General features: G+C 36.3%; 1 protein-coding gene across 4 annotated transcripts in view; it reads right to left on the minus strand.

The window, feature by feature from the left end:
• The window catches only part of NALCN (sodium leak channel, non-selective), a 229,756-nt gene that overhangs the window by 199,274 nt on the left and 17,276 nt on the right, over window positions 1-13,206 (minus strand). For all 4 annotated transcript variants that reach the window (XM_014873352.2, XM_088159879.1, XM_088159877.1 and 1 more), the window contains exon 4: window positions 220-303. In XM_014873352.2, the coding sequence (XP_014728838.1) occupies window positions 220-303 (84 nt within the window). The remainder of the gene's footprint in view (window positions 1-219; window positions 304-13,206) is intronic.

A 13,206-nucleotide genomic window follows, 5' to 3' on the forward strand; every position in this document is an offset into this window, starting at 1 on the left:
GATTAAATAAGAAAAAATAATCAAGATAAATTCTACTACTGATGTAGATATGCTTCAATGTGCAATTATAAATCTGTTGAATCCAGCGTGGTTTTTGGTTTTTTTAAAACAATTTGATCCATGTACAACTCTATTTCCATAACTCACATTTATTTGATTGTGCCATGTATTTTTCATAATTAAGGAACTATTCATTGTAAAAGGAAATGAAATGATTACCTGCAAAACCAGTGACACCCAAAGACAAAAGACCATGAATCCATCAAACACACACCAACGATCCTTTACATAGGAGCTATCACCCTATAAGAAAGGAAAGCTAAGAGGTTAATTTTTGTTTATGTTCAGACTTTACAAATATCATAAACAAGAGCTCTTGGAAGGAGAAGAGGAAGTCTTTCCTGTGCACTTTTAAAAGGCCACTTTTGAAAGACTCCAAAAGCCTAGTACCTGGATTAGAATATACTGGAAACACATATACACATCATGTGGGTGAATAAATACTAACTTCATTCTTGTGTGATATTTCTAAGTTTGTGTCATAATGAACTTACAAACACTTTGCTGTAAATTTAAAAACACACAAAAAATGAACACTAGACTTGTTTTTCCATTGTATTTTCCATGACAAAATATTTACACGGGAAGATCAGTGTAAAATGCTAGCAACACAGTATTGTACCATTCAATTATTTCAGTGCTGTTGAACAGGTTCAAGTAAATCAGAATCATTTTACATTAATTTCTTCATAAGTTTTCAATCATTTTCCATGCTCTGAAGAAGTCTTGCTATTTCAAAAACACCTGATAGTAACCACTGTAACAACATCAGAGCATGGTTTTGGTGACAGTCCAATCCAGAGATCACTCCTAAAAGGCACCAAGGAGAATTTTGCATCCAAGCTCAGTTTCCTGTATACTGCACTATTCTCAACCTCTGTTCCAGTTTGCATGTTTTAATATCCTCATGTTTCACACCATTCCTGACAACGTGCAACATAGGCCCTCTACTGCAAGCTATAAAAACATTTCTTTGGTGGGCTGCTAATGCCTGACACTTCACTTTAAACACTGAACTGAAAAATATCTACATTAATTAGATTATGACTGAGTGTTAGATAGCTTTGGGTACCTTGTGGAGCACAGAAGAAGATGGGGAACAAATGCATGTAGAGAGATGAAGCTTGAAGTTGAAAGGGAGACTAGACAAAAATGCACCTAAGGAAAGTGGATACATATGCAGAGACAATGACAATGCACCTCAGGGCATGAAATCACACCTTTTCAAATGAAGTTTCTCACAACAGATTTAATACAGCCTTCCCTGCCTTATACACTCTTTGGGTCCCCTTAAGTGATCTTCCAGGTGCAATTGACAATGTTTGACACCCCCTTTTTACAGCTATAATTGGAGAAAAATTGTCATGTCTCGAGAATCTTGAAGCCATTGCTGGACTTGGGCCTCATATGTGAGTCCTGGCTTTATAAATATTTTCCTTTATCTCAGTTATAGTTATTTGAATTTACTTTTTTTTTAAGTCTCAGCATTATCATTGATTCTAAAAGCACAGACAAGATGTTTTGTTCTAATCTAATATTTTCAGTGGCATACACTATCCTAAAAATGATTTATCATTCCTTGTAGTAGGTGGCAGCATGATATATTGTATAAATAAAGACAAAATATGTTTTAAAAATTTATTTCAGTTGCAAAAATTCTTCAGGGTGGAAGTGAACTATTAGGGAATCAGGAGAATACAGTAAGTGATTTTCAAATCAGAAATAGAGGACAGAGAACTTTGGCACTATTCTCAGACTAGGATTTTCTAACACATAAGGATGTTAGAGTTCTCAATTTAAGAACTACGAGGAGGAAGACTGCAAATAAGGGAAGCAACAGGAACTTCTGCATCGTATTTTTAGCCTGTCCTTCCTGAAGAAAGTAGACTTAGTTCCCCATGTAAACTCTGAGCTAATCAATAACTCTTCACTCAGGGCTGAGAGAACTCAGCTATTTAGTGGTTATGCTCAGTATCTGTGAAAGAGAAACATTTTATTTCTCCACAGAGATCAGCTACTCACACTTTAAATCTCTTACTCTGGAACAAATCTCCAATGAGATTTGTATCAACATGCAACTTCAGTCCTTCAATTGTGGCTCTGAACAAAAATGCTGATTGATCTTTCTCTTGCTGAAGAACTCCTTGAAAATTACTTTTCTTCTCTTAAGCACCCTTTGTCTAAACAGAAAGTCTTCCCTGAGTTATGCTGTGCAGATCTGAGCATGAACTTGGGCAGGTGTTCCTGTATTCACCCTCCTCTGAATAACTCACCAAGTTCTCACTGAAAGCCAAATCTTTTTTTAGAAACTGCTTTTTCTCTTCACAATAGGTGTGGTATGATTGAAGCAGTTTTGCTGTTTTCTCCTCACAAAGGCAGATGTCATGACCCTTTCCAGTCTTCTCACCAGTTAGGCTGCTGCACCACCTCACTGCTCTCACTGTCACACCAGGCCTGCTTCCACCGCTACACCCTCCCAGTAAGGGCAGCTTCCAGTGGCTCACCCACAAAGACTCAGCATACCTGAATTACTCCTGAAGAAACTACTCCTTTCAGGGGAGCTCCTGGCCCTTTCCACTTTACATGTGGAGAGGTTTTGGCTAAATCCTATTGATATATGCCATTTGTCTGGCAGTGGATGTGATGGGGAATTGTTAATGCTTTTACACTGTGTATTGATGTGTGGATGTTAGTTGCTCGTGGAAGCATTTTTAAGGTAGGACCACATTCTGCTTAATGCAAAACTCAGAATACACGTGCTATTTCCATGAAATATCTAATTCTGGCTAAACACAGGGTAGAACACATATATTAATAGCAATGAACAGTGAGTTTCATTCACATTTGAAAAAAAATCTTTGGGCTGAAATACCACACTCATGGTCAATGGCAGCTCTTAGACTTGGAAAGGAATACAGATAAATGACATTTAAACACCTCTGGTGGCATCATACCTAAAATAGCTGAAGTATTGCAATGTGTTAACCCCACAACCTTTTTTCATTGTGTCTGCTGAAATCTGAGAATTATTGATGAAGTTTCATTTAGTATTTTTTTCTGAATGCACTATTCCAGAACATGAAGGATTAGTACTGTAGACAAGAAGCCTTGTGCAGAGACTAATCAAAACCTCTTAAAGTCATTAAAGTGGCTGACTTCCTACTGCCTACAGTAGATAGTGAAATCTTGATGTGCACAGCAAGTCCTGAAAGCTTCTCCAGCAACACAATTTACAGCCTATCTAGACAACAAAATAATTTGCCACTCCTCCAAAATAAAGCCCCATAAGGTGCTGGAAGATCCACTTTCTCAATTTTGTTGAGCACATTAATGATAAAACATCTATAGCCAATATTAGGTACCCTGAACAATCATTATACTAGTTCACAGGGGAAAAAATAAATTAAGACCTAATGTGCTGAAAATGTGAGTCAGTACAAAATACAAAGAGAACCACAGACAGAACTAATAACATTTGGGGCAGTCACTCCATGACAGCCATTATAGTTTAACTCATATGAGAAGACTAGACAGACTGCAATTCTTTAATAAACGCTTATTTCATTATCAACCTTGCTGAAAACAAAGTACTCTATAAAATTAACACCCAAATTGCATAAAGCAATCTGCTTGAAGATTGATTACGTCTGCTAATTTTCTCAAGCAATTTCAGCATCTCAGTGGTAAGGTAGACAGCTTAGCTAGATGATAGCACAGACATCCCCGAGGTCATTTCTGCCCTGCTTGTCTCTTAACACCTCAGAAACACTTTGGGATGAACAGCAAATCCCTGCAAATCAACAGCCTCCTCTGCCTCCCTGCTTGCCCTAAGGAATTTTTGTTTCTCTTTCATCCCTGACTACAACCTGTTCTCTGAACCCTTCCCTCCTGCCTCTTTCCAGCTGACTCTGTCTGAAAGCTAAATAAAAGAAGTAATACGATATTTGCCCTGAATAATCAGATTTACCATCATTTGGAAAGGAGTCCTGCAGTGTTGGATTTCTCATTAAAATCTGAGTATCCCACTTTTCCTCACAGTTTCTGACAAATAGGATAGCTGAAAGAATGCAGAGAGACCAGCAAGCTCAGAGTAGCAAGAAGCTACTGTGCCATACTCTCATGATCACTGGGTCCTGCATGTGCTGGTAGTGGTAAACAAAGCACGTCATCAGCTCTGGTACATCCTTCAGATCATCCTGTGGGCTACTTTGTAAAGCACTATAAACAAGCATTAAGGTGTAGAGGCTGATGTTTATGGAGATCTTAGGAGCAGCAAAAAAAGCACAGGATGAAATGGAAGGAATAGAGAGGAATAGAGGGAATAGGAATTTGGGAGTGTATTTTCTTCTCCTCCAGACGCAGTGCTCATTATAACACAGAAAAAGCAAGCTAGAAGAGAGAGCACATCTGAGTTAGGGAAACCAACCTTCCTTCCCCCACTCTTTGACTCCACACAAACATTGTTGTGCACCAAGGTGTGAGTGGGACACAAAATTAAATCAGAGCTCCAGGGAGCACCTTTCCTAACCTCTCTCTCTCCTTGCATATGCAGATACATACACACACACAGATGGTATGTATCTCCTACCTGGTCATAGACTATGCATACATTCCTTCTATTTTTGGCTCAGCTTTGAACTTTCCCTATTTACTTAAAAACCTGCAGTTTATAGTCTCCTTAGTAGCAGAACGGTATGGACAATCCAGTCCAGCCCCCAACCTGACAAGCACTTCCAATATTTTACTCACACAGTAAAAACAGAGAAGAAGTATGGCCTAATCAAGAAGGAAAACTGCATTTGACTTCTTTTAGCAATTCTCCTTTTCCATCCCTCAAAATAAAACTGTCACTAATGTCCTCGTGTCAAAGGTTGGGAACAAAGGGTAGGAAACAAAGGAAACTGCTTAGTTAGGACCACACTAACTAAAGAAAAACTGACATATTTTAAAATGGGCGGTTCACCTCTAAGTTAGTCGTCAACAACATTGATAGGATCACTTCAAAATAACCCAAAATATATTTACTTAAAAGTCTGTATAGGGGGAAAAAAGAAACAATGTACGTGTGTAGGAATGACACAGCTTCTCATTTTCTGCACGTCTTCTTTATGATAAAGTATCTTCGTTCATAATGAAGGAACTTATTTAAAATATACTCACATAACAGCAACTGATTTGAAAAGACCAATGGAATTACAATTTCTGTGTAAAACTTAACTCTGAATGACTACAGTGAATATCACTTTATCAGCACTGAATTAAAAAGTTCAATTTGTAACTACTCATGCATTGTACTGAACTACTCCACCATCAGATGCTTTAAGTAATACATCACATAGCACATAATTTATCTTTTTCCTAACAGATAATGTAATATTGAGAGTATTCTTGTATTCTATGTTAGAAAAACAGTAGATTTTACAGCACAAATCCCCAAATTACTCTATTTTTAATTAATAAAATGATACACAGCTCTTGCTGATCCTTTGGGTAATAGAGTGATGCCACACATGCTACAGACACACAAGAACACAGTTTCAACTGATCCTTCCAAAAAAACCCCCTTAATCACTAAAGAACCACTACTTCATCCTTTGCAATCATTACAATAATTAAACTGAATTTGTTGACATTTTCAGATTGTTTTAGGAAACACCAATGAAGATAAAAGGCTAAAGAACTATTCACTAAAGAACCTGTTTCAAACCTGTTTTAAGGCAGACTAGATTTTTGTTAATATATGTAATTAACTACACTGAATTTAGTATTTCATGTTTCATATCATACTGGGTGGATATTAAACTATAGTGTTCACATTTCATTTGCTGCTTTTAACAGAAAAAAACAAACAATCAAACACCAAAAAGACTGTAAAGGAAGAAACAATTCTGGCTTTGAAGCAAAACTGAAGACTTTCAGACAGACAAACAAGGACCATTTTACTTGCTAATAATCCTATAACAGTGTTTTCTGTAATAAAATGGGGTGGGGGAATCAGTAAGAGTTAAAACCAAAACAGTTAAACAAACAACCAAACAACCCCCACAAAACAAACAAAAATAAAAATACACATACACAAAAACAACAAAACAAACCAACCAACCAAACAAACAAAAAACCAAACCCAAACCAGAAACAAGCACAATACACTTCATCATCAAAGTGTTGCACAATATACTTCATCAATACAAAGTATCAATGGGAAAAACCATTTCCACGAAACAATGGAAAGGAATGCCACAACACACCACAATTGTCACCCACAGCATTGTGGATCATCTCAGTTCAACCAAGTGTCACATACGCTGGATTGACCACTATCCAGAGCCTCCAGGCACACTCTACATATCTAGCCCATAGAGAAGACATGCTAATGCCAAACAGAAATACGGTTCCTAAACCCTTGGGGAAGGGAACTTTGCTGGTGCTTTGTATTTCTGCTCTCTTCATACACCACCTTACCATTGCAGCTGGGTGCCAACATGCCCGGCAGAGATTTTACGGGTTACTGCACTGACAGCCTGAATTTCATTTCCCTCTCCATCTGCTCATTAGGCATCTGTATTCAGTGCTCCAGGTGTTGCCCTTCTAGCTGACTCAGCTTCCCTGGATGTCTTGAGGGTTCAGCAAATCTAAAAGTGGCTGATCAGGAGGATTAATAGGATTCCCCTACATGGAACAGCACTCACTGTTTCCAGGAAGCACACAGAAAAAAATCTCCACTGTGAGAACAGTTAAACATCAGATCACGTTGCCCAGAGAATTGTTAGCATGTCTTTTCCCAGAAATATTTAAGACTCAATTTCATAGGACTCTGACTAACCAACTCCGAGCCCTGCTTTGAGCAAGAGGTTGGTTCAGACCATCTCTTCAGGTTCCTTCCAACCCAGACTGTTCCCTAGTTGCAGGCATCTAAGCCAATCTCCTCCAAATGCCAGTTTTTTGGAGTTAACTCCAGTTCTACATCTAGTTCCACATGTATGGACATCTGCTCATGCTTGGAAGTATTCTGCAGTCTCACAGAGGTGATGTGAAATAAACACTGCTGTGCTTCATTCAGCAGTATTCTTCCCTCCCCTAGTTCCAGTGTTTATGGTGGATGCAATGGGCAGATTGGGATCCAAATGTTTCAAGGTGAAAGCTTTTAGTCTGAAGTATCAAATATTGCCTGGAGGCTGAACAGGGAGATTTGATAGGCAAACAGTCTCATCTAACATGACAAAACTCAGATTTATGATTGACATTCAAAGCTCTCATTCAACAGAAAAAAACCCACAATGATGAGAGTTGGAATACAGAAGAAGGAGGCACTTTCCAGAAGGAGGACTGTATTATTCAGCAATTGGCATTGTAAAAAGCTGAAGAATACATTTTTTTTACTACAGAGACCAGAAAATTTTATCAAAACAAAAATCCTAGTATAGCTGTAAGAAAGCCATATTTATATTAATGGTGGAGAACAAAATACTGTGAAATCCAATTTTACATTCAGCTTACTCCCTTAAAAATCCCACACAAATTTCATCATTTTCATGAAAATAAAGCTGTACAGAAATGTTCTTATTCCCTTCAACAGGGATTTGGATGTCATTAAGATTTGTTTATCTTCATGTCTTGTTTGATCCTCTTAAATTAAGAGAGAAGACAACATTAAGAGAGAAGACAAAATAAAATAGAATTTTTAGTTATAGCAGACTTCCTCGAAAATGCAAATTTCAACAGAGAAAGGCACATTACGAATTACTTCCCCTCTCTTGCTACCTGAAAACTTTATCCAGTATGTTGGTTTCACTACTTTCCCCATATATGTATCATTTTACTCTGATATGAGGTAATACATTAAAAATATCTCTCACTAATAGCTGTTCTCATGAAGAATAAAAAGGAAGCAATCCTTTAAAGTGCTAATAGATGGGAAAAAAATTACGTAAAAGTAAAGTTTTGTTCATCTAATTGGTCTGTACATTGAAAAAGCAATTTCTAGCTATATTTTGAAAGTTCAGTGTGCAATATAGTTTTTCTTAGTAACTTTTAGGTTAAATTTGGATCACCATGGTAAGTCACTAAATATTTTATTATATGGACAGATACTTCAATCCATGCCCCAGAATAATTTTTCACTAAAAACTTCCATGACCCCTTGACCAGTTAGAATAAATACCATTTTTATTTTAGAAACACTGCTTATGTACTTTCACCAAGTAATTTAAATGCATTTGATTTTCTAATGTGTTAATGCAAAAATGGTGCAAAAAACCCCACTGTGTAATATGAGTCATTACTTTCCTGTAATAAACACTCCAATAAAACCAGACACAAGTAACCATAGAAACAGGTGCGTATATTCCAGTGCCATGGTCTCTAACCTTCCCTAGCCCACAGGCAGTAACACCCAACCAGCAGCCTGCTGCAGGCAACTTCAAATTTCTTTTCCTCATGATAATCAGTTCTAATTTCTTTAATTTTCTGTGACTGGAAACAGCATCAGAGCATTTTACAAGCAACACAATCTCAGTAGCCTGGGAACAGATGTCCTTACAATCATCGTAGACACTTAGTAAAGCAGCAACAAACACGGGAAAAAGGTGAGACAGAAGAATCAACTTTTGTAGACTGTCATATTCAAAGAATGGATATAAATACTTTCTATAGGAAATAATATTTAAAACTAACAATCACAGCTCCAACACCAAAATATTCCATTATTGAGTCTTAAAACAATTTGATATAACATATTCTTGGCCAGCACAGTATAGCATAGGACCTGCACTACACATCTAGGTTTCCAACAACATTGTACACAGTTCAAAATTCCATTTTTAAATATACAGATATATATAGATATGTATTTTAATATACCTGTGTTTGTAAAATAATTTGTCACAAGGATAAGTAGTTTTCATCTTATAATTGCAAGGCATAGGGTAAAACAGCAACTCAAATCTTATGACAAATGGTCTTTTTTGCATTTGCTCTGAGAGCTTTTTATGACCACAGGTAAGCAGCTTTTTCTGTTTTTTCCCCTTCACTCTCTTTAGTCAAAGCATCCCAAATTTTTCGTATACTTGCAACTGATTCCACTGATTATGTGTCTGGCCTCAAGATCACGGTTCTCACTTTTGTTTGTGACTTGCACATCCCTAGACTGAGCTTTCAGCAGAGATATCATAAGCACATCCGAGCACACTATTACTGGATGACAGGAGCCACATATTCTGTTTTACTATCCAACCTTTGAAAAGAACATAACTTCCTGATCCTTAACTCATTTATAAACTATGGGTATACAGCAGTTCTAAAGTCATGGAGTAAAATTAATTTCAATATTTCAATCTTCTTTTTTCAGTCTGTAATGCAACAGAAACATCCTTAATGAAGGAACCAAAATCTGGTAAGCCAGTTGACAGCGTTTCACCAAAATTCTATTAATATTTCCATCACTTATCAGAAAGTTTAAACTAATTTTATAATTTCTCCATTCTTGTTTGATGAAAATGGCATGCTAATTAATATTAAAACTACTGAAAAGAACACAAACTACTGAGAAGAACACAAAAGAACATAAAGAAACTTGTAATAAAGTGCAGTAAACATTTGTTCTGTAATTGATAACTCATGACTAACTTATGAATTAGGATGATTATGGAAGAAATTGATTTAAGCATGCATGAGTTAATGCCATAAGTGTTAAAAAATAATTTAGCATCACATTGTGTGTATACTTTCTGTAGTCCCCAGTTGTCCACTGACAATAAATGTATGAAGCAGAGAAATTGCTGACTCTGAGATATCTACAGGTGAGGTGTTAGCCTATGTACTTTAAGCTTCCTTTTCTATCAATGGAAAAAAAAAGACCACATAAATTATCCTTTAAAAGAGCCTACTTTAGACACAAACAACTTATTGCAGACTACTGCAGTCCCTCAAATTAGTGCTGATGAATATTCTTTTTCTTTTCCTGTTTTAAGTCCAAAAAGTTTTTGCAAGCTTCATCCTCAGTTCTCTCCTCTTGAGCAGACAGACAACAACTACAGCAACCAAAGCACCTATCAAAAAAATGATGAGGAGATGAGGAAAATGTTCTGTCTGAACACAACAAATGCTGATGCCTGGAAACGCCCAACACACTGGAAACCACTGATTTCAGTTAACTAAGTAATTTGCTGTCTTTAGTACTAGACAGACACAAGCAAAACTGCTCCCATCTATTTGTTACTGTTTTGGTAGCAGGTGAAGTTTAGTTTCAGTTCCTGCCTGAATTCACCAAGAATGTTGAAAGCTAATGATGCAACCATTCACTTCTGCCCCTTCCAGGAGTTCTGAAGTCAGTGAAGAGCACACAGTGCTACTGAAATGAGACTGACAATTCCATTCACAACTACTTCATTTAGTACAAAAGTTTTGCTGTAAATGTAATTGATTTAACAATGGGGAAAATGTTAAGGACCATTACTTATGACTTTTTGCAATCTCCTTTGTTAGCTGACATGTGTCACAACTGCACAGTAAAAGAAAAAAAGATATTCCTATTAAATTTAGTGCAGTGCTTGTGTTGTATAAAAAAATTTCTCATTTTCAGCATTAAATGTCAAGGAGGTTTTTTTAACAGACAGAAGGAAATCTCGCTTTTTTTTTTTTACAATGTAACTCTCTTAATGGAGGAGTAGGATAAACCATGCCTCCTTTTCACAACATTAATTTAGGGTAGGTTCTCTCATACCATCATGACAGTGATTAGGAGCTGCAAGGAAGATGCAGTCTAATGAAGAAAATTCCATATACCCTAGCAGTGTCTATGGAATGAAATGATATCCAGTCATCTTTCATTCCCTAAAGGCTGAATTATCATCTGAAATAACCATTACTTGGTTCCTTTTTGTTCTAGTTTTTGGCACATCTTCCTCTTTGATTATTTTATTATATATAACGCCACCAGTGCAACTGTGTCTAATACAAGCAATTTACGTGGAATATTTCTCTGTCTCCCCATACACAAGCTGAAAGTAAACACTTCTAATAAAGGCCATAGATACCTTTAAAGTAAACTATCCTTACCTTGGTCATACCCATGTGAGATGACCTTCAGAAGGTATATTGCTAGAAAGCATATGGTAATTTTTTCATTCCACTGATTAAAAGAAATAAAGACCTTCTGTCACAGGTTAGGATGCCCTCTTTCTTTGAGAAGACCAATGCTCATCTAATAACACATCTGCTTTAGGCTTAAGAGTTATCCTTCATTTCTTCAAATCCACCCCAGCTGCTTTTTCAAGGAGGGGATAATTTTGGAAATTTTCCTTGAATCAGAGAACAGACTTGTGTCAAGCACATAGTCATGCTCTTAAGTGACATATGAGTGGGCACATCAATGTGAGCTTTGATTCTGAGGGACCGTAAGACTTTTCAGTTAAGTTCCAGGTTGACTCATGAACTATTTTGACAGACCCAAAAAGTAGTTTCTTCATGGTGCTCTCAAAAGCCTGCCAATCAATCAGTAAGTTATGCAGTAGATATCAACTGCATGTAATTTGTAAAACACTTTAAATTTTATTGATGATAAAGTGAAGGAGATTGATCTGCTTTCACTTGACAGACAATACTTCCTTCATGCAGCTGATTATTGCAAAGCTCTTTCTGACCAAGGAGCATGAAACATGACAGGAATCAGAACCAAAGAGTCAGTGAACCCTGTTTATAATCTGGGAACTAAAGAGCATGAGACCAAATCCAGGATCAGTTGAAGGAAGTAGAATTCTGAACTGAAAAAATCATGAAAATAACAATGTCAAATTGAATTCAGTAAGCTTTAACTATGCACTATTACATTTTTTATTACATTTACTATCCCAAGCCATCATTCTTCAATATAGAATGGTTTTTTTAATTCAATATAGAAGATTATTGTTTAGAATGCAAGCATAAGAATACATCCTGACTTGCTCTAATTCTGTCTCTGAATCATATAAAACTTCACAAACCACTACAAATTCTTACTGCTCATACATATATTTTATACAATGCTGACAGACAACATTAGGCAGACTATCATGGAATGCTGTTTTTAATGGTATTTCAATAAGTAAGAAATTACAGCCTGAATTTAATTTTTCAGATACAAGTTTCAAAGTAAAGAGAGATGTATTAATAGCATTAGTTCACCTGTTCATGACATGTTACAATAGCTGTACTGGCAGCCCAAAGTTTGGATAGCTTTTACTAGCACAGCAATAATAACCCAGAAGGAAACATGAGTAATAAAAGACACAATAGCAGTGCAACATTTCACTTTAACTTTCCTTCTGGGATAATAAAACTCTTGGATGGAGGCATTGGTTTCTTTTGTCACTTAGTTTATACAAGGAACGGGAGAAGTTTTACAGATAAAAGGCTAGCAGTTTCAGAAATTAGTTGTTTTTTTTTTTCTAAAACACCCTAGAAACCAAAGAAGGTGTATTTTTCATTTGTCCTCAGAAGGTGTTAATTAGACATTTTCAAAATCTTCCTAGCTCAGCTATATTTACATTGTTATTAACTGGGACTTAAGTGGATGGTGCCTAACTTCTCCATAAATTATGTTTCTTGCTGGACTGTAATTTTGCATTAATCATAGTTCAAAGGTTTTTTAGCATTTCAAATCCTAAAGCATTTACAGAAATACTGATTCATGGTTAAGTTCAGTAGAATCACATGGCAATGAATTTATTGATACTACACTCACGAAAAGACTTGAATGCATTTAAATTAGGACACTGCAGTAACAAATTGCCTTATATAAAGATTTTTCATATACAAACATCTTTAATAAATGCTTATAGGTTTCCAAACAGTGCCTTATTTACTTCATTTGCCACTATCTTTGGCAGTCCATGGATCAATACGGTCTTGGCAAAATTATAATATTTAACTAATATTTTCCCCAGAAACTATAATCCAAAGAATAAGTCAAATACTTCACTAAAAATGATTATTCATTGAACATCGTTGAAAGAAAAATGGAAATTTTTGATTAAGCTTTACCAGAAATACTTTTTACATAAGGTTGGTCAAGCATTGCAGTCGGCTGTTTAAAGAGCTTGTGGAATTATTCATCCTTGGAGGAGTCTGAGATTCATCTGGACAACCCAAGCCACGGGCAACATTATCTAA

Source organism: Sturnus vulgaris, chromosome 2 (genome assembly GCF_052056855.1).
Source record: "Sturnus vulgaris isolate bStuVul1 chromosome 2, bStuVul1.hap1, whole genome shotgun sequence".
Taxonomy (NCBI): Eukaryota; Metazoa; Chordata; class Aves; order Passeriformes; family Sturnidae; genus Sturnus; species Sturnus vulgaris.